This window comes from Quercus robur, chromosome 7 (genome assembly GCF_932294415.1).
Source record: "Quercus robur chromosome 7, dhQueRobu3.1, whole genome shotgun sequence".
In the NCBI taxonomy this organism is placed as follows: Eukaryota; Viridiplantae; Streptophyta; class Magnoliopsida; order Fagales; family Fagaceae; genus Quercus; species Quercus robur.
The window spans coordinates 49,890,760-49,913,821 of NC_065540.1; the positions used below are offsets into that span (position 1 = coordinate 49,890,760).

The following is a 23,062-nucleotide window of genomic DNA, read 5'->3' on the forward strand; positions in this document are numbered from 1 at the left end:
TCACTCCAACATGTCTGTCTTCATTAAATATTTTGATAGTTATTTATGTTTAGAACTTAAAATAAATTTGAAATTTGTTAATACATTTGTTTGTGTTTGCGTTCATTCTTCTTAATTAATTAGATTAATTTCGGTGTTAATAATTATTTTGTATTTCTTAAATTACAGGAAATTGTCAATGCTTAAGCAACGTATCAGTTGTTCAATCAAAGAATAAATTATTAGCTGTACAACAAAAACCAGTGTGGAACGTGACAATCAATCTTGACTGCCCATGTACTCTCACAGATTTGGTATTTAGCGGCGATGGGTTTCATACTGTACTACCTCTTGACTCTACTGTCATAGTTCAAAACGGAAACCAATTACAAGTCACTGCTAATGGTGGTACGATTGCACCACAGTCTAACACTTCCTTTGCCTACGCTTGGGACACTTCATTTTCATTCAAGCCAATTTCTGGCCAAGCAAATTGTTCTTAACTAAGGAGGTTTCGTTTCACAGAGTATGATATTCCTGGTGGATTCACATTACATGATTTCCGCTGGTCAAGGTCAAAATAAGAGCTTGAATTTTATTTGTATGGGATTTTAATTATGTGATCTACCTTAATAAATATATATAATAAAAATATCATTGGATATATTATTGAATTTCAACTTTCTAACAATTTCACCATGGCCATGTTCTTTCATAGCAGCATTTATCTCTCCTTTCATTTTTTGTGTTGCAGCAAGTGTGCGAGTGTGTGTGTTTTTTATTTTTTATTTTTGTTGAGATAGTAATGTTGGAAAATTGCCTCAAATTCCAATTGTGACTTGGAAAGTCAATTAAGTTTCTTATTTGAAGAAGGAAAAATTAATTTGGGTTCCCTTTGTGTGGAAGGAAAGACTATTCATTATTAAAGAAGTAATGTATTTCTAATTCAAGAAGAAATAGGAAAAGAGTCTTATAAATAAACAATGTTACAATGAATTTAATGGGTTTGGCCCAAGGGTCCTCCTATAGGGAGAGGGAAAATAGAGCATAAAACCAAGAGAAGAAAAAAAAAAAAAAAAAGATTTTCGCTTGGGAGAAATGCAAGGAGGAGGAGAGAGAAAAGAGTTGTCGCTTTCAAGAAGATCGCCAAGGAGGAGAGAGCAAAGGGTAGCCGCTTTTGAGAAAATAGTCCAAGAGGAGAAAGCAAAGTGTTTCTGCCTTGAAAAAGATAGCCAACGAAAGAGAGAACAAACGGTTGTCAGCTTCAAGAAGATAGCCAAGGAGGAAAGAGCAACGTGTTGCCACCTACAAGAAGATAGCCAAAGAGAGTTATGTGAAAAAAATAGTAATAACAATAATAAAAATAAATAATTAATTAAATAATTAAAAAAAAAAAAAAAACCCTAAAGATGAGAGAATAAAGTGTTGCCACCCTCTAGATAAATAAATAGTATGTGTGAGAGTAAAGAAAAAAAACTGTGAGACAGAGAGTATATGTAAAACCAAAGAAAAACAACAAAGACTTTTTTTTTTTTTTACTATGAGACATACACAAAAGATATTATAATTGATTTGAGAATAGTGAAATTAATTTAGAATTTGTCCAGTGGTTTTTCCCTTCAAGAAAAAATGGGTCTTCCACATTAATATTTATATTTTTGTATGTGATTGCTATTTGGAATTAACAATATTGGTAACAATACTATTTGAGACCCAACACTTAAGTAGTAGTAATGTATGGGATGGAAAAAGAGAATTGGGCCAACAAGACTTAGATATTGGATTCAACTCCCCCTAATCCCCACTAGTGAGTGTGTTAGTGCCAATCTTCCTCCATGTTGCCTTCGGCATGTAAGGATTGTCACGCTCTCCTCTTATGCATTTTTTTACTTACCCAAAAAAAAAAAGTATGCGAGGGAAGATGTACAGTGTGACATAGATATGAAATAAGTACATTTCTCAATCGGATCAAAATCTAAATTTTTTTATTGAAAAAATAAGGTATAAAAAAGGGAAATGAAAAAATCATAAATAAACGTACTTCTGGGTATACTATGTATATATTTTAATAACATACTTATATTATCTTATTAATATAATTTTATAAGATGTTATAAAAATTGAACTAAAAAAGATTTTTTTTTTTTTTAATAAATTTAGTATATATTTTTTCCCAAATTTTCGTTGTGATTTTAAGGAAAATACATCACAAATGAATAAAAATGTTTAATATATTCTTTCATTCACTTTCTTACCAAAAGGTCAAAGAATAAGAAAAAAAAAATGGTTCAACTTTAATGTGTTGTTGTGAATAGTGAATACATACGAATCATGCACATTCTTCCAAATCGTACAAAATTTTTGTTGTATCTATAAAAAATGTTGTGTAAAGATAGTCTTCCAATCGCATACTTTTATACATTAACACAAAATACGTACATATTATAAACCATGGAAAATAAACCATTGCATTATTTCAGACAGGTTCAAAATAGACAATGAAAACAAAAATAGGAGCATTGCATTTTCATTTTCATATAATAAACCATGGAAAATAAGCCATTGCAAGGGAGAGAGACCTAAACAAAAAGCATAACAACAGAAAAAACGAGAACCAAAATGAAGTAATAGAATTCTAACAAATTAAAAATAAAAACAAAACAAAATTCCTAGGTCTTTTCCAGCCACAAAATCAAGTACATAAAATTCATACTAGCATGTAAGTCAAAATGTTTATTGATTTTCTATGGTCTATGGCTAATGCACATTGTCTTTCCTTTATAACATCACCTCTCAATTGTATTTTACATAAATCCAGTTTTCGAACATATAATATTCAAAGGGCAAATTACTTTGCTCCTTTCAAAACCTCTACCTGAATAAGTGAATAAAGACATGAATTATCCCAAAAGAAAAAGAAGAAGAAGAAGAAGAAGAAGAAGAAATTAATCCATGTGTCCATCTTCAAAGAGATTCAACAATTCTACCAATCTCTTTAAACTCAACGAACACATCCACCTCGGTCAAAAAAAAAAAAGACACATCCACTAATTTTTTGATCTCTAGTTCTCTACAGTTCCTAAGAAGACTACGCCTTGGTGAAATGCAAGAAGCTCACTTTCTTGATTATCTCATCTTTCTTGAACATCTCCACTTAGATAGTCTCTTATCAGCTCTTATCATCCGAAGGAACATCTCCACTTGGATAGTCTCTTATCAACTCTTCTCATCCGAAGGATCACCATATAGCTCATTGCCCACATCTCAACCCAATAGCTCAATGGCCCGTCAAGCTAATGGGCAGTCTACCTGTTGTTGTTGAGGTCCATGGGTTTCCCACTACCCCAATGGGTCAAGCCCTGTGCTAGTTTTGTGTCCAATGGGCTAGCCCATTAGCCCAGCCTATTGGCCCAACTTGCTGCCAAGCCCGATAACTCAGCATTTAGAACAAAAATAAGGGGAATATGGGGAAATGATCTTGGGAGATATTTTTTTAAAGCAATCCTCTAACCATTAAGATATTTAAAGTGATCGTGATAAACATAGTTATTTAAATATATATTTTCTAGTAGTGTAACGACTTTAATTTAACCGTTGGATGTTTTTTATTTATTAATAAGCTTTAAAAAAATAAAATAAAAACCATTTAAAACCTTAATAAAAATAAATAAATAAATAGATTTCCAACCCTACCTGCTAAAGACAAAATAGTAAGAATGATTTGGAGTACATTGTAGCCAAAAAAAAATAAAAAATAAAAACGCTTTTTAAGACTAATAAACAAAATATGTATACAAATGCCCTCTAGTCACATGGCTGAACAGTTCAGCGGTTTCAGACTTGTAGCCAACCATGGCAACACCCACTAGTAAGTATTAAGCAGGACCAAAGCTGGTGACTTTTTGCACTGCTCAGCACTCCAAGTGAATAATGCCAGAATCCCATCTTTAGAGAGATTCCAGAATTCTCACTCTCTAAACTAGACCAACACAGCTCATAGAATTCCTTGATCTCTGCAATTCCTGAGGAAATGACTCCCCAATGAAAATGTGAGGAGCTTGCTCTCATCCTATATGAACATCTTCAGTAGGGCAGTACAAGGAGAGTGCCAAATTCTTCTCGTACTTCAGGGAAGCAATTTCTATTCAGACTTAGTGCACATCGTTACTCATTTATTAATCTTCTGTCTTTTCCTCCCAACCTTGTGTCTGCTTAATTTGGGAGCATTAGGTATATGAGTTGCTTCATCTTTCTTGCTTGTGTTAGTTGGCTCCTTTCCCTTTTCATGATTTTTCATAATTTGGTCGTGATTCCTCTTGCTCTTCTTTTGTCTTCCTTCTGACTGACCCTTCATTGATTTTGCATTATGAGATAGCCTAGCACTTTGAACTGCTCTTAAACCACCACCACCACTACCAGACGACGGGTGATGTTCATTGTTTTTCTTCTCTCTCTTTCTTTTCCTTTGTTCTACTGAACCATTCTCCTCAGGTATATAACTCATTGCTTTGTGTTTCCTCTTCTCCAGCCTAAAAACAATAAAGCAAAATAAGAGATGGAAAGAAAGAATAGAGCAAGATTTATCAAAAGAACAGAGCAGCATAAAAAATGTGATCAGTTTTACATGGATCCAGAAGCCTTCATAGATGAATCTGCAAGCATCATTTCTGGATCACCAGCATCAGATTCTTTGGAACTCGTTTTGCCATGGCGGTTCTGCAATAAGATACATGAGGACAACATAATCTTCCATCATATATGTTTTTTTTTTTAAAGTAATCTAAAATTTATTCAAATCATAAAAAAGAATCACCCAAGTATACACAACATATACAGCTGGGGATCATAACAATCAAGTACAAAAGTTACAAACATCCATCATATCATAGATTTAAAAAATGGAATGGCTTCCAATTTTTTTTAAAAATGGAATGGCTTTCTCTTCCTCTTTTACTTGATCATTGTAACTTGGGTTTTTGATTTTCGCCCCCAAAGTACATTCCCAATGTACTTGGGTTGGTTTCTTTTTTTTGTTTATTAACAAAATTTTTTAGTTATCTATCAAAAAAAAAAAATGGAATGGCTTCCAATGATGGACATCCAATCAGTCAACATTCTAAAGAAGAAAGGTTCAAGATCAGCTATTGTCCTTTCTGAATCCTCAAAGCACCAGTTATTTCTCTCCCACCAAATGCACCACATCAAGCAATGAGGAACAGCCATCCAAATAATCTTCCATCATATATATATTATTAATAATAAAAAAGCGAACCCAAGTACGTTGGGGATGTACTATGGGGGCACATATCAAGAACCAAAATTACAACAATCAAGTAAAACAGGAAGGGAAAAACAAGAAGAATGAGACAAAGCCACACTCCATTCAAGGAGAGTGTGAAAGTAAAAAAAACTTAATCTCTAGCGTAGAACATTCACATCCCTCAAAACTTCTAACATTCCTTTCACGTCAAATACACCATATCAAGCAATGAGGCACAGGTCTCCAAAAATCAATTTTGCGATGTCGCCCAAACTACCCTAGCAGGACTCAAACAACTTAATAACCTTATGAGGTCTAACCCAGTGGATACCAAATGAAATGATTCTTTATCAAACACACTTCAAATGAACTCCCACAAAAAGAAAAACGGCTGCAGGAGGGACAGTAGATCCCTATGTTTGAACTGATAATGCTCATTCATTATGGGGGGCAAAAAAGTCTTTATGTGCCTTTAACTAGAGGCCTTCATCTAATGAATGGCTGAGGACACACTATGAGACCAAATTGATAGTAGAGAATAGAGGAAAAGGGTAAAATAAGAAAAGAATGCAAGGAAAACAATCAAACAACAGCCAATAGCTGGTCTATGTAACATTTTAATAACAAAATCGGATTATCTTACCCTCCTCCCTAAAAAGAAATAAAAGCTTTCAGCGTTGGTGGTTTCATTCTGGTTTGTGACACTTGTGGTTGGGCCCATCCTAGCATTCTCTTACAAATGCATAAGGCGTTCCAGGCAATACAAGTGCAGGACCATACAAAGACACGGCCAGATACCTAGTTTTGAATACAAGCTTGTGTTTATTTCATGCACAATGTCTATCAAACTCCTCCAGACCCACTGAACTATCCTCCATCTCCGTATTTGCCATCCACCTAGTTGAGCTCACAGGACGTGCTTCTACCATGCTAATTGTGCATGACAAGTACAGCTACACTTCAGAAAACTATCTTAAGACATGCTGCACCATTATATTGCTAATGTTTTTCTCAAGATTATAAAATAACTGTGAAGCCACATAAGCATGTGGCTTATTAATGCCTTGTGCCAGTACTTTGACATTTAAAACAAGGCCTCCGTGGAGAGGAACCTAGAATCAAGCTATATTTGCATCACCAACAATTTTTAGTAGAGATTACACTATTTGAAAATAATTCATTACAGTATAAAAAAGATCAAACTTGAGAGCCTAAACAGCTCAAAGGAGTTCTCAACCAATTGGATGATCAAGTCCCTCTCTAAAATTAAAATAAACTATATATTTAAAAATGAGCTTAAAACAGGAAATGAAAGAATCACCTCAAAAACGGTCTTCAGAAAACTCTTATATTTCTCTGGAGTAACTGACTCAACCACTGCAGAACCACACTTCCGTATTATTATCTCCATTATGACAATGACCTGTGAATAAAGATGCACATGCATATGTATGAAAATTACCAACACCAACACCAATATAATTTCACTTATATATGTAAATAAGGCAAATAAGTGCTTAATGTCAAATTTGCAAGTGCCTTTGATCTAAAATGATGTCTGGAGACAGATGACCATGGTAAAACTTCATAGACAACATCAGACAGAAGCCTGTGTAGGTCTTTGGCTTGTAAGCATGACACTAGTACTTTCACGAAGCCCAAAACAGCCTGTTAAATATGCAATCAACTAATTAGCATAAAAAGAAAAATCGTACCAACCACTGAATCAGGACCAACTAAGAGAACACTCACTTTTATAACTTCCACCACTTTGGTATGCAGCAAAGATAAAAGTGAGGGGACAATATCAGGCATTGAAAGACAGATATCTGCATCCTGATAAACCAATACTGACAGGGCAGACACAGCCCCACTCTTTATATGAGGAGATGAACCAGAAAGATAGCCCATTATCTGATTATTGTAAAATCATTAGATATTAAAGGTGAAAGCAGTTGAGGAAGCGGTAATTCATCAAATAATCAAGTAATTTAAAAGTACCATCTGTATTAAATCAGATGTTGAAGTAGAATCATTAATATACTTACCATGCCAATCAGTTTGTGATAAGGTGCATCAGAAATAGGTGATGAGTCTTTCAAGCTGGCACTTATCTTAAGGAGGATATCATAAGCAGCTTTCCTGAATTCTTCGTTTCCCTACATATAAAAAAACACATTAGTAGTGCAGAAATCTTTCTTATCGCAAAATTGGCAACTTTTTTATAGGTAGATAGAGGGGGAGGTGGGGTTGGACAGTCATGGGGCACCACAACGATGCCATTACCATTGGCTGTCTCTTGAAACCAGAATTTGTAACTCTGCTTCAATAGCAAATAAGAGTGATAAAAAGGGTGTGATTACAATGGAACTTAAGTAATGTTGACACAAGAAGCTTCAAAAGGTTCAAGCACTAAGCTTACTTCAAAAAGTCGACAACAGAAATGCATATTCATCAAAAGGAAAGATAGAATTAGATCACAGCGCACCCCCCCCCCCCCCCCCCACTACAACATGCATACAAAAGAAAATTAAGAAAACATATAACTATTATAAAGGGAGAAGGAAATATTGGCGTACAACTGCCAACTTATACAACCTAGTTTCCCAGAAGTTGCAAGACAGTAGAGCTCTTATGGCCTCTCCATGCTTTCAGATGATCCACTAAATGTACATACAGTCAAGTATCCTCATTATTCGTGGATGCGTTTACTCCCTAACTGGAGATCATAATTGACTTCAGATGAATATTCAATTTAGCGGAAAAAGACTTAACATGGATATAGATATATCTACCTCGAATGCTACTTTAGTGGCAGCTAGCCTTCCACTCTCAAGCCCTATTGTGGGTCATGTCACAGTCCATCAATAGTAGGTTAATGGAATTGAACAGACATTATCTAATTAAGAGATTTAAGCTACAAGCTTCTTGGCCTAAAAAAATTAAAGGATAGAACTGAGTGACACATATGGGATAAAGATCTCATTATTCCCAGTTACAAGGTCAAGTCTAAAATTCAGGCAGAGCTTCACTGATGTACTCTTAAGAAACTAACTAGCTTGAGAGAGAGAGAGAGAGAGAGAGAGACAACGGGCTAAACAAAAATGAGGTAAATCATTTACAACATCATACTTTTGGAAATAATAGCTCTTACCTCCTTTAATGTGAGTATAATCTCATTGAGAATAAGAAAAGCCTTTGTGTTCTCCTCCTCCAACCTCATCTGCACAGAGCATACAAAGATTTAACAAAAATTCAGCAAAAGAAATTACACTGCCTTTTTAAAACTGTATAGAAAAGGTTGCTGCTTCACAAATAAGGCAGAAAAGTGTAGATGTTTGGAGGGAACCAACTAAACTACAAGTAATGTGCCAAATGAGTTCTGGCTGTATTTCATGTAAGTAGTTAATCTTCATTCTGAAAAGAAATTAAAATATGGAACTATGAGAATGTAACACAGCCTCATTCAGCATAAAATGTTTGTGGAAGATCCTTTGAAACAAGAACACCAGCACAGGTGTCAAGGTCTGAATTGCAAGTGGAATAGCATGATAATTGAACATAGGTCACATACCACAAGTGCAAAACAACGAGAGCTGGTACCAAAACTGATGAAGTAAAAATTTCTCAAGGAATTTGATAATATAAACAACCGAAAAATAAAATTAAACATAGGAATCAGCATTGAGCATGATAGAAAACTTAGGATTCCAAACTTAGGGTTGGCTAGAGTCAACACCAAACTATTAGAAAAATTCCAACTGAGTTTTAATTCATCATAAACTTTTTTTTTTTATAAGTCAATCATAAATTTGTCTCCATAAGAATATAATAATATGCCTATATAGACTACTATGACAAACCCAAATCTTTGATCAGAAAAAACCCCCAATCTTAATTGACTTGGGTCAAAGGCCAATTATTGAATTACGAAAATAACCTTCACTCCAGTCAATTAAATAATAAGACCTAAATAAAATCCAATGGACCAATAATAAAACATATAATTGGCTTCTAAACTTAAACAAAACAAAATTTTCTTCCTGCTCCTTGCAACAATCACCCTACAGGAACTTAGTCCTTTGGTGTTTGGCTGGTGGAATTAGCTGGGGAAGCATTCGTCTCAAATTTAGAACTTAGTCCCATTGTGCATCCTTTGGTGTATTTGGAAGGAACGGAATCGGAGGACTTTTGAGGATTTGGATAGTTCCAGTGATCAGATGCTTGCTTCTTTTAGTGAAACTCTTTTTGATTGGTCTCCCTCTCTCTTTTGTAATTTTTCTATTGTTTGGTTTTCTTTTTTGTTTTTCTCTGTTTTCCTTTTCTTGTATTTTCTAGGTTTGCTCTATGTTCTTCATGCATAGAGTAGCCTTTCATTTATATATCATTCTTACTTATCAAAAAAAAAAAAAAAACAAATCACCCAACAGGAAAATGGACACAAAATACAAAAGCCATCTGAGACTGTCTGGTAAAGTGTAGCCAACGAGCTATACAATTCAAGTGGAAAAAACTACAGCAAGCCAAAACAAGCATTGGTCATTTTCGCATCATGGCTTATCATTCAACAAAAGCTGAATAATGAAAATGCATTGGTGAAGTCAATCATAGTTGGGATATAAAACTTCATGGCGGTTAGCAGAAACTGAAAAAATATTTTCAACCATCTCACACATGATAAGATGACTTTATAAATCCACATGTATAAAACAAAAAAGTAGAGAAATGCTTTCAGCTACTGCAGTCAATAACCATCAATGTCTTGGAACTGCACGGACCATTGATAACAAGAGCATAGGGGGAAGAGGCTGTTATGTAATGATAGCATCTAATCTTCCCAGGCCATCGAGCAAAAACGTATTTGGATATTAGATAAGACAAAATAGGAGCAAATTTGTCCACATTTTGGAGGGCTTCACATTTTTATTGGTATTCTTGTTATTTTTTCTATAAGTGTATATGTGTCCCTATTTATTTATTTACTTTGACAATAACAAGAATTGGTTAATATGGTTGCATGTGTTGCATGCTCTGATAGCTAATCTTAATTGATAGAGGGCACCTTTGCTTCCTACCAACCAGTACACTTTCATCTTAACTTGTAGAAAAAGATATGGCTTCCGTTATCATTTTGAGTAATTACATGAGACACATTCATAGAGAAGTGCTAAAAATTTCAAAACCAGATCTATGGGGCATGCTGCATTAGTTTAAAAATCACTAACTGGGACAGCAGAAAATAACTTAGAGAAAAATATATTAAAATAAAATTAAACAATTAACAGGTAGAAAAGTAAAGAATGAGATCAAAACAGAGGAAAGAGAAAGAACAAGAGGAAATCAAAGATAGAAAGCGCACCCAGGCAGCTCTCCAAACTTATCGCTATATTATGCACCAATATTTAGTGAAGCAAACAAACATCCTTCTAATTAGAAAAATAAAAACACCGCCTACTACTATTGAGGACCAACTGCACAATTTCCCCCATTATAAAAAGTAAATAAGTTTATCATTACCTTAAAGAAAGAATTTTTTACCTTCAATGCATGAATCATTAATATATGGAGACTAGCAAAGCGACTCCTAAGAGAGGCAATATCAACAGGAGACTTAAGACCAAGTAACAAATCAATCAGCTCAACAAATCGGGAAGAAGAAAACCAGGCATGTTCCTGTCCCATTCCATAAAATAAATGAGAATCAAGTTCATAATGATAACAAGCTCCAAAAATAACACATTTAAGAGTTGGGAGATGCCAATTCAGACCTCCAGAATTCTGCTCAAGGTGTGGTATGCTTCACAATGACCAGACTTATTAGTTACCTAAAACCAAAGGTTCACAAATGGTGTCAGCCTAAATCCATTAGTCAAAGGAGTAACAGAATTGGCAATAATAAAAAGCATGTCATGTTACTCATGTGGGTAAAGAGTGGCAACAATATACCTCAAAAGTGTGTGTAATAAATTTATAGATTAGATCAATAAGATCCTCCTTGGCTCCTTCAACAAAAGAAGATGCTAGCTCCATTATCACACACCTGAAAGAATAACAACATTAACTAAACAGTAAATCATCAATCTATTTTATGACCATATGACCAGAAAATGGGGGAAGGTTTTTTTTTTTTTTTTTCACCTGATATACAATGGCATTTCATTGACTACAAAATATCTAACAATAAATTCCTACCAATACAAATACAAACAAGCTATGCTTTATTTACATATTTTGCATAGGCTTAAGTGCTAGATAGTACTGATAGTCAACAAGAAAAGGTGGTTTTGGAGCAGGAGGGCAAAAATTTTAGGGTAAAATGATCCAACACATTTAGACAAACTTATACAAAATGTTTTATGGTCTAATAATTGAATGACTGCATACAAGCTGCAATGGGGGCAGATATCATCAAAATATTTTGTGACTAGAAAACAATAAAGAATTCTCTTAACCTTTTACCATTGTCATTCCTGTAGACTTCATGTCATCTAACACAACCACTTATTATACTTCACGTTATAAAATATAATGGTGCAACCCATATGGTAAACTTTTATGAAATAAAAAGCATCATTAAAACCCATATATCAGACTAAATAATGATTGCACCAGGCAAATGCTGATGCCAGCAAAGAATGCCATTGGTAACCCATTTACATAAATTATGGATACATTATCAGTAGATGTACATTTGCCATCAAGATGGAGGTTTTGAAATAATTTAAATTTTGGTTACTGTAGCAATTTGACAGATATGTACCAAGAACAGAATATTGCAATCAGACTCATTCAGAAGACATTTAAGAGGGCAATACCTTTTTTTTTTCTAGGTACTAAGACTTGTATTGAAAAAATTGAACATCGTGTTCATGATGGTGAACACTCTAAACAAGAAACAAATACAAGAAATTCAAGAACTAAAGCTAACAGATTGTAACTTAAGGGTCCATTTGGTTGGAGGGGTGGAAAAGTGAGAGGACAGAAAATAGTAAGAGGATGGAAAAGTGGGAAAATAGAAAAGATTTTAATTTCTTCCCTTTTTGTTTGGTTAGGAGTGGAAAAATGGAGAGATGGAAAAAGTGAGTTTGTTTAAATTTACTCATACACCCTTATTAAAAAATGATGACCAATTAAAACAAAAAAGTAACAAACAACTAAAAAAAAAAAAAAGCAATCACCCAATTTATTAAAAAATAAAAATCATGTTCCAAAAAAATCATGTCCAGTTAAACAGAAAAAAAATAAAAATAAAATTAAAAAATAAAAAATAAATTAAAAAATCCAGGAAAGAAAAGAAAAAAAAAATTTTGGTAAAGTGCCCACCCACAGCCACAGCCCTAGGAAAGCAAAAAATTAATATAAATAAATAAATAAAAGCAGAGAGAGGCAACATGCCCAAAAAAAAAAAACTAAACATGGGTATTTTTGTCCATTAAGCAACCTCATTTTCTCTCATCAGTTTTCTCTCCATTTTGGAGGGAAAACTTTTGGGCGGGTCAAAGGAGAAAACACCTCGGCCCCACCATTTATTTTCCTTCCTCCCCACCCAACCAAACACACTCAAAAAAGTTTTCCTTCCCATTTTCTCTCCAAAGTTTTCCATCCACCCTATTTCACCTCCAAATAAACACACCCTAAGAGGGCAATACCTAAACACAAATCTTTTTCCCTACCTACCAAAAAGTTCCTGAATAATATTTTTTAACAGAAAATTACTGCCAAAATATTTAGTGCTGATCATCACAAGATGAACTTTTAAAAAAGGGTAAAACTAAGAAACCAACAAGCTACCAAATGAATCTAAAAGAAGTATGGAGCGCAAAACCAAAGAAATCATTATGTAGTTAATTTAAAGTAAAGTTCCCAAAAAAATTCTATTTGTAATCAAAAAATTCTATTTGTAATCAAAAATAAAAACCAAATACTTTGCCAGGAAAACAAATTAATGAACATCCAATTGATGGCAGCAAAAATTCATACAATTCAGTTGCTTTTATCTTGTTGAAGTAAGATATATTGGTAAAGGCCAATAAGAAATACAATACAAAGCCATAAATAACAAACAAACAAAATTCCCATGTTCTACCTTTCTCAGTTGACCACAAAGACAAGTTCTTCATCATCAAACAATCATTTATACAGAAATCTCAAGTAGGATTATCACCTGGCTACAAAAACAGGACAATCCTATTTGGTTAAAAATCCTGTCTCATGGAAAACCATTTTGGCTCAGCTTAATCCTACTCCTCTTAAGTGAGGAAATGGCCAATCCTATTTGGTCAAATAACTATAGACCCTTAAGTCCCTTTGCTTTACATGATTTTCAAACAAGTTCTTGGATATTAAGCCGAAGTGTTTTCTCCTTTCCACGAAATAAAAAACTCACACAGACTTCCTTTGAAAATAATAATAATAATATATATATTCATTTATTTATAAGTACTGCTAAAATATATTATTAAACCTAAAACCCTTGGCAGATGGCCTATTACCCAATTTTATATGAAGCATGCACTCACGTTACCAGCTCTGCCACCACCCTTGGGGCCAAAGCTCACTCATCCAAAAAACAATATCACTCACATTTACCTCTGAATCTCTTTCTCTGTAATACTTAGATTGCCTTGTTCTTTATCAATCATTGCTTGGTTATCACTACCCAACTTTTCAAATTCACCCTCACCATCTACGAACTGAAACCTCTCGAATAATGACATGAGAATCATTTTAGTTATAGAAGAATCAGTAATAGAAGCCAGGCATCCAATGGCATCCTGAGAAAATGAGAACAAAAAATATTTAATCATATTATTATTTAGAAATTGGCTAATAATTCATACTGCAAAAGAAAATATAGACCAAGAGAATATCAGAACTAAACAAGCAATAAACCAATCTCAAACCATAAAAAGAAGATTAAAATTCTTTAAAAAAATGACACAAAAAAAAAAAACACTCTATACATATAATTTTATTTAAGAAAAGATTAATGCAACATTCTTCAACGAGAAACATATTGTGTCCCTTGAAATTAACTCTCAGCTGAATAGAATCAATATTAGAATGAATATATATGAATATATATATATATATATATATAGTATATTGCAGCCATGGAAATTTCTCAATCACTAATCTAATGTACATATTCAAAACAAAATCACATTTCCGCATTTGCACTTAATTTTCAGTCAATCATGGAGTTGTTAATCTGTAGTTGTTCCAAAACTACGGCATGCTATTAAGCTCCAATACCCTAGAATAACAAGTTTAGCTTCTCCAAAAGCCCACAAGTTGGCTTCGCATGTGTTAGCATAAAGAGACCATCATGTAGGAAGGTCAGTGTTGGTATAATATCGGCTCACATTGACCATCATTGAACCATGAGACCTGCCCAAAACCAAGAGCATTGAGGTTGATAATGGTGGCTTGGACTCTAAGATACATATCAGTTCTTTTTCTATTACCTAAAAAAGAGGTTGCATAATGCATACCCAAAAAAGCGAAGAAAAATAAGGTATAAATATTAAAAAAGGGAATTAAGTTTGTACAAAATTTGTGTGTGGAATTGCAAATGGTTACAAATAGACCACCTTTCTATAACCACAATGGAGAAAAACAGAGTAATTTATGGACTACAATTATGCTTATCCTGTAATTACAGGAATGGAGAGCAAGAGAAGATATATCAAATTTCTAAATATAAGTTCAGAACTGTGAGTGACAAATGGAGAACCTTTAGATACGAGCGCTTCTCAGGAAGTGAATCAACAAATAAGTTTGTTAGAGCCTGGAGCAACTCTGTGGAACATGATGCCAAGGCCTTGATGTTTTTGGTTGCAATCTTCTTTGAGTAAGTGGGTATATTTCTGAACTGTAACACACAATCTTTTTCTGCAGAGGAATTGGGTTCTGCAGATTCTGTTTTAGGGCTAAGAACATTCTTGTTCTGATAGACAAGAAGCTGTGCAAAAAGCCCAAAAAAAAAAAAAAAAAAAAAAAAAGGATACAGAAATGAATAATTAAGGACATTACCAAAAATGAACATTAAAAAAAATTGAAAGAAAAACACCCTGGCTCTACATATGAAAGAGAGAGCACCTGTAAGGCAATAGCAATATTTTTATGCATAAAGGAGTCCTCCTTTAGAAAAGTAATTAATATTTCAGCCAAAGCTCCAACATTCTGGTAAGTATCAGTGGGATGACAACAAAAACTAGGTAGCAATCCCCACAGGTCATGGGCATGAGCCTGAAGATCTTGACTGGTTGCTAACTTTTTAACTGGAAGACAAGAGAAAGAAGAAAATCCACATGTAAATTCATGAAATGGTTCACTACATACCATCATATACAGCAAATAGAAAACATTGAAAGACTAGTGTGAATAAGAGAAATGACATGGCAACAGAAAGTCTTAATCCTCTCCGCAAACTTTCATAATTACTAAGAAATTTAATTTTACAACAAAAATAACCAAGGTTAAAAACTGAATATAAAAATGCCCAATATAGTTAACACATCCTGGATAAATGAGCTGTAACTCAGTATATCAAATGACTTTTAACGAATCCAGCACACAAGGTCTGCAGTTCAAGACATAGTAAGGATGGAGATCAGGTATGTTTCATCATTTACCTTTATATCCAAAAGGAAGAGGAGCCTATTTGATAAAAGGTGTTACAATGGATAGATATTGGAAGTGATAGCACATACAACATGCACAAAGACTCACACTGACAACTCCTACTCTGATTTCAATGAAGCAATGAGAGAGAGGATTGTGAAAAAAAAATTGAAATAAAGGATAGAGATTCCCAGTATTTTTTGAGGAAATACCTTTACGACTAGCCCGCTCAAATGATTTAGCAAGGGGCACAACATTCTCAATATAGTACCCTAGTGATGCTTCAACAACATAATCTTTTAAAATAGGTATCAACCAAATGTTCAAACAAGTCAAATCCGCATGTAGGGAGATAGGTAAAAGTGTAAGTATCTGCTCTGGTCCCATAGCAATTACAGCAGACCCAATACATTTCCGAAGCTGCATTATCATCAAAAAAGATATTAACCAATTATCAATAGAAGTCAATTGAAGATAACATATTTGCTACTACCTACAAAACTTGTACCTTTACCATGAAATAAATTCAAAGCAAAAGTGCAGAAATAAATTGACATGACTTATCACATTCATAAGGAACTTTATGGATCCAGATTATAGAGTGGTTATACTAGATCTGTTGAATTGCTTGAGCTGATAACCATATAAAATTCAATAATAAGGTAAGATTTAGAAACTCTGTTATAAGAACCAAAAGTCTCCTGATTAAGTATGCAAAATCAAAAATTATTCCCTAGTTGATGCACAAACAAAGAACATCATAGAGTTCAATATTGCCAACCCCAACCAATTTTCATCTAAATACAAACTTCATAAAAAAGGGCCTTTCCACTAGTACTAATGAAAATATATGATTCAGTGTAAGGCCAAAACACTAAAATGGAATTGGCAAATTGCTAGTCACCAAAATTAGAGCTTGCTGTAGGTGACAACAAGACCAAAAAGACTTTATATTTACATATTCATTCAAACCAAAGGCTTACCAACATGGGATTAGTTAAAATGAATTTCCATCAACTTACATGGTCAGTGTTGGATGTGCCCCCATTGGCAAGGATCATCAAGTCCGCAAGTTTAAGCACTATACTCTTCATAAAGACATATGAGATTCCTCCTACAACCAAAAGTACATAATATGAGCAGAAATTGCAGTATTTTACTAAAAATATCAGTGTTGCTCACAAATGGCTGTAACATACTGAACTTGAAGTACACAATTCTAACATGCATACAGGTGCATAAATCAACATACACACTACCTGGAAGCTCATTTATGTAGAATTGTGACTTTCATTATAAAGGGGTTTCAATAAAATTAAAAGAAATTCCAAAAGATAAAACAAAATACAAAAAATAAAGGTATTATATCAAAAGAGTACCTAAATACATGGTTATGCTCTTCACAATAATTCCATATTATAAATGTACTACAAATGAATAACTGGCAACTCATTGTTAAAGGAAATTTAACCCAGTGTGGAAATTATTCCTCATAGGCTATTTCAAATACCCTCTTGAATTTGTAACTGAAGTTTTTTTTTTTTTTTTGTATGTTGTCGCAAGCCTCTGTATAAATGCAACAAGGTTCAAACTTCTACTATTAATTTATCACCTATGCAAGGGAGTCAATTTCGTACCGAAGGCTATTTCGGTTTGGCCAAGGGAATGAAACATTACGGTACCGGTTGCTAACAATGTACCGTTTTGGGTTTACTGCTATTTATATATTTCTATGCATAAATATATATTTTTATTAGTTATATAAGTATGAATTTATTAATTTCAATGTTTATCAACATAAAATTTAAAATCCACATATTTTATATGCCTACATATTAGCTTAAGTACATTAACCAATGTATTAGATTAAATAAAATATTTTTTAATAATTTCTTTCAATTATTTTTTTTTTATTGTACCAGCCGAAACGTCAATACCGGCCGGTATGGGCTGATACAGACTGGTATAGCTGAAATAGGCCGGTACAAGCTGGTTTTTTTTCCGGAATGTTTTGGAGGAGTACCAGTATCAGTTTAATGGCCAGTACGGTATATTTTCCCGGTACGGCCGATACCGATACAATATTGACTTCCTTGCACCTAAAACCTCTTTATGTTCAATAATAATGTCAAAGTTTCAAAATAAGGAGTTTACAAATTCAAAAATTACAGATATATTGTGATTTCATGCTACGCTCTTTGTCCTATGTTGTTTGTCCACCTTAGAAAATCCAACTCCTAAAGGAATATTATTTAATGAATTGTCTTTGAAATAACAATTTATCAGTTTCCAAAGATACCCTTCATAATCAAAATTAAAATAAAGCACATGGAAAAGAAGTATTGACTTTTCAAATAAAGTACATGGTAAGTTAGGAAAGTTCTTTCATTTTCATTTTTTTGATTAATAAAAGAAAGGATTCAATGATAAAAAGGGTGAGGCCCAAGTACATAGGAATTATACAAAAGGACTCTTTAAAGGGTAAAAGATCTGAGCCCAGCGAATAAAGTCAACCAACATTCAAGCTGCTTAAAAAGGCTAAAAGATCTGATCCCAAAGCAAAAAAAGGCAAAGTAGCTTGTTCCCACTTGAATAATCTTCATGCAAACTACAACTTAACAATGTCCAATTAAAAGCTTATAATGTACTTTGGCTAGGCTCAAGTAGTGAAGGTTGAAGTGGATTTGGGGTCAGTCTTAAGTTTCAACCTTACAGTCAGTAAATATCAGACATTTGAAATTTATATTCAATAAAACTGAGGGGCAACTTAACTCATTAAAAAAAAAAAAAAGAAGGGTAAATTAGCAACTGAACCATGAATATGGAGATATCGCAGTCCTACCCTCAAATTGATTACTAGAAAGTAGTCCAAGCATAAGCAAAATATAGTCAACACTGAAGAATGCAACAAGGCAATGTGTACAAACTGTAAGCACAGTCCAGATTGAACATATCATCCCTATAGGATAGAAGGTTTGGCAGTGTGATGCTAAAATTGCTGAGCATGAACTTCTTTTCATCAAACAATTCAAGCCATGCCAATAGATGATGAACAAACACCTTAACTTACGTAAAACCTTGATAAAAAGTGTCCTGTGCAAGTAGATTATTAACCGATATCAAATGCCCAAAGTGTGCAAGTAATAATTCAGTGATTACTTTTTCTTTTTTTTCTTTTTTTTGGATAGGTAATAATTCAGTGATTACTTTAATGACCTTATCTGAACAAAAGTGGTCAATTAAGAGAATTTTAACATGCCTTATTTCTCCTTTTTACAATCTACTGCTAAAAAAAAAATTAGACAAATCAAATAAGTTTTTTTGATAAATAGACAAATAAATAAGTTGATTCAAGCAAGTGAAATTTTTAGAAGTAAAAATAATTAAAAATAAATAAATAGATTAATCTGCAGAATTTAGATATCAACAACATAACATACCAAGATTGAGAAACAAAACAGTTATGACCTCCAAAATATGCTCATCTGGAGTTCCACTATAAGTGGCAAGGGCATTCTCAAAGATAAGACAAACAGATTTTATTATACTTGCTTCCATGCTCTCCTGACCTTCATCATCAGATGGTTTATCTTTATCAGTCAAGAGAGTTTTATAATCCGCAAGATGGCTGAGCAACTCTTTCAAAATACTTGAAGCCAATGATGCAATGCTAGCCTCTGAACTTAGAACACCTAAATCAGCATTGGCAACATGAATCAGAAGATGCATAATATATACCAAATTAACAAAGGATAGAGAGGAGAAGGGGGGAAGATGATAATGATGTGAAATGTGACAATCACAAACTGCTTCTTTTTTAAATTCCATTGCTCTATTAAACTTTATACTGTAATTTCTAGGAGGACTTCCCTGTAACCCTGTGAAAATTCTCCTTTAATGAAGTTACTACTTAACAAAAAAAAAAAAAAAAGGTAAATTATGATTAACAACATGAGATGAGACAGCAAAAGAAGCTACATCAAATGTTTCAATGCCAAAGGCATAGTTGCATCATTAATAATGTTAAGATCCAATACACAACTAGAAACATACCTGCTAAACAGCCACAAACTAGAGGAAGATTCCTAATCCACAAGCTTGATTCTTTATCATGAAGTATATCCAGAGCACGTTTTAACAATGTTGCTGCAGAAATATCAGTGTCCACAGGGTTCTTATCTCCCGAAGACACATATGATACAAGCAAATCTACAATTTTCTCTGCCTCTGGAACAGTAACTTCAACTCTCGATGTTTCAAAAAATGCTTCAATAACTTGAAGAACATGTCTTGTAAGCACCGAGAACTTGGAATTCAGAAGCTTCACTATTTCTGAGATTACTTTTGAACTAACTTTTGTAGAAAGACTCGGAACACTAATCTTCACTACACTAAGCATATAAAGAACCTCCAAATGTTCGGGTTTCGACAATGTATCATCTTTAGACCCATCTACAGCCTTCAAACTACTTAATTTAACTGCCAAAGGCATGTTGTTTTTGAGCATAGACAGCACCAACTTGCTCGCGGCCTTGTTTACACCCGAGCTTTTAAAAGACTTAAAAGCCTTCACAAGACAATCTTGAGCACATCTCCTAACCTGAACCAATCATATACTCATTGTTTGAATTTTATGAAATTGATCATTGCAATTAACAAACTCATAAACTCAACATCTTTTATGAATAAAAGAATCAAGCATTACCTTGGGACGGCGATCAATTGAGAAATCAAGGAGAGTTTGGAACCCTAATTTAAGAGAATCCCAATTCTCCAAGTCACAAAACCCTAACAAAATTCCTAAACACTTGACCACAGCCTTCACAGTGGCCACGGCCAAGCCTCCATCGCTCCCTCTCTCCTTCCCAACCAAATTGACCAGCACGGACACCGCTTCGCCCGCCTTCTCCGCGCTGATTTCCTGTGCCGGCACCAGCGGAAGCACGACGGACAGAAATGACAACAGCGCGGCGGCCGCGGTGGAGTCAAGCGTGTCGGAATTGGAAGCAGCGGTGTCGATGGCAGCGGCGAAGTAGGCGGGCGGGGTGAGGGGGAGGGACTCGGAGGCGAGGATGGAACGCATGGCGGCGGCCGTCGCGAGGAGGTGGCGGTGCTGCGGGGCGGAGGACCTGGCGTAACGGTCCATGAGCTGTTGGCAGATGTCGGAGCCATCTTTCAAAAGCTCCTCCGCTTGTTCTTCTGGTTCTGGCATGCTGGTTTGGCTTTTGGATTTGAATTTGGAACTGATATCTGCTCTGCTATGCTATGCTGTCCGGTTTGGTTGTGATTTTTGAAGGGACGGGGTTTAACAGTATTAAGGGTTTAGGGGTTTAAAAGTTTTCGGTTTGTGTTCTCGGTATGATCAGGTCCGACTCGCTATGATCAGGTTTTTGGGGTGGGTGTTAAAGTTTTGGGCTTTGCTGGGAATAGGCCCAAGCCCAACATTCATGTAGATGAAATTTAAGCAATAGCCCGTAAGGACCAAACTTACAATTTAAAAAAAAAAAAAAAAAAAAAAGCCCATGTAGCAAAGTAATAAGTCAACCTATTAACACCAAAACCTTAGGCTCCGTTTGAGATAAGGAAATGGAATGAAATAGAATGGAATAAAATGAATATTTTTATAATATTCTTCCCTCCTCTTGTTTAGGAGTTTTAACGGAGGGAATGGAAGGTTCATTCCCTTGTTTGGGAATTTAAGTGGGAGGGAATGGAATGGTTAGGAGGGAATGCTCATTCCTCCATTTTCTCTCAAATCCTCAAATTTTTGTTCCCCTCAAAATTTGGAAAAATGGGAGGGAATGAATTTAGATTTAATGAAATTTTTGTTAAAATCCCTAAAATACCCCTTTAATATAAGCCATTTTTTTCTCATTCAACTATAAAAAAAATAAAACTATAATTCTTGCACAATATTGTTCGTCCTCTGCAAAGTGAAGCTGCTACCGCTAGTCTTTCTTTTTCTTTTGTCTGCTACAATTTTCAGTTATTGCTCAAACCAAGTATGTCTATCTTTTTCTTTTTCTTTTCAGTTGTTTGCTAGTCTTTTTTTTTTTATTATTATGAACTGTTTGCTAGTGATTCATGAGAGTGATATATAGTGTTTTTGTACACCTAAAAACCAAAACAAACTACATTCTATAAACTAAAAACCTTGAAAGTGAAAAGAAACGAAAACTGTTGTTACTTGTACAGGTAAAAAAAAAAATTGTATTTAGAAATTTGAAAGTGAGAACTGCTGGAAAACTGCTGTAGAACTGCTATAATTTGAAACTGAGAACCGCTGGAGAACTCAGATTTGCTTTTTACTCTGTTTCCTCTTTGATTCTTCTGTTATTTACAAAGCAAGTGGTGTGTTACACTTGCAGTTTTAAGTCAACCATCCAATTAGTTAATATCTCCAAGGCTTCACCATGTGTATGGTTAAGAGGAAATGTCTACAAAAGCTAGTGTACAAGTTTAGACAAAAGACAGGTGTGTGGTTAAGAAAAAAACAAGAGAAAAACAATTTTTAAATGAGAAGAAACTAGAAAGTAATGCACTGTTGCGGAAAATCATACACTGAGTTAGCATAGAAATTTATTATTTTACTATTAATGCTGAACATGAATATGATTCAGCCTAGGACCGAGTTACATGACTCTGCCCAAATTCAAATCAAGGCATTTCATTGAATATATTCTTAGCCAAAAATAATTCAAACAAATTTATTGCCCACTACTTATTCATGAAATCACAACAGAATTCCTGCAATGCAAATAACAAAACCAATATCAAACCATGATAGTCCCCTTTTCCATCCATCAATCTATGTTATAATTTATCAACGTCAATTCCCTTTCTATCTAAACAAAATATATACATAATATATTTTATGCATTTGTTTACAACTTATTAAGATGTTAAAGCTAGTGTACAAGGACAAGTGTGTGGTTAAGAAAAAAACAAGAGTAAAAAAAATTTAAAATGAGAAGAAAGTAAAATGAAAAGTATTTTAATTAAAATAATAGTAGTTTAGAACTTTAATAAGTTGGAGTAGATTATTTTTAATATAAATTTTTTTATGCCACTTTGTGATATATACTTTATACCACTTTGTCTGCTACTATTAAAGTATTTGACATATTACTCCTCAAAAAAAGTATAAAACCCCTCTTTCTCTTTGCTGCCATGGCTATGAATCTAGTGTTATTGTGG

At 34.0% G+C, this 23,062-nt stretch overlaps 1 protein-coding gene across 1 annotated transcript; it reads right to left on the reverse strand.

Annotated features, from left to right (window-relative positions):
• Nucleotides 1-3,624: 3,624 nt before the first annotated feature.
• LOC126693780 (uncharacterized) lies at nucleotides 3,625-21,200 on the reverse strand. Its single transcript, XM_050389904.1, has 18 exons — nucleotides 20,571-21,200; nucleotides 19,919-20,465; nucleotides 19,306-19,557; nucleotides 16,888-16,979; nucleotides 16,078-16,285; nucleotides 15,341-15,522; nucleotides 14,976-15,203; nucleotides 13,829-14,013; nucleotides 11,186-11,279; nucleotides 11,008-11,064; nucleotides 10,778-10,912; nucleotides 8,394-8,462; nucleotides 7,288-7,398; nucleotides 6,992-7,153; nucleotides 6,779-6,907; nucleotides 6,561-6,662; nucleotides 4,604-4,695; nucleotides 3,625-4,508 (listed from the first exon to the last, which is right to left on the reverse strand). The coding sequence occupies exons 1-18, from the start codon at nucleotides 21,075-21,077 to the stop codon at nucleotides 4,148-4,150; spliced, it is 3,513 nt and encodes a 1,170-aa protein (XP_050245861.1). The 5' UTR covers nucleotides 21,078-21,200; the 3' UTR covers nucleotides 3,625-4,147.
• Between the last annotated feature and the right edge of the window lie 1,862 nt (nucleotides 21,201-23,062).

What these genes read in the sequence shown, in the direction of transcription:
- LOC126693780 (XM_050389904.1), bottom strand. Translation starts at nt 21,077, where the DNA reads ATGCCAGAACCAGAAGAACAAGCGGAGGAGCTTTTGAAAGATGGCTCC. An exon ending in CAATTGATCGCCGTCCCAAG is followed by an intron (nt 20,466 to 20,570) that starts GTAATGCTTGAT and finishes TGATTGGTTCAG; the next exon opens with GTTAGGAGATGTGCTCAAGA. An exon ending in TTATACTCACATTAAAGGAG is followed by an intron (nt 7,399 to 8,393) that starts GTAAGAGCTATT and finishes TTTTATATGTAG; the next exon opens with GGAAACGAAGAATTCAGGAA.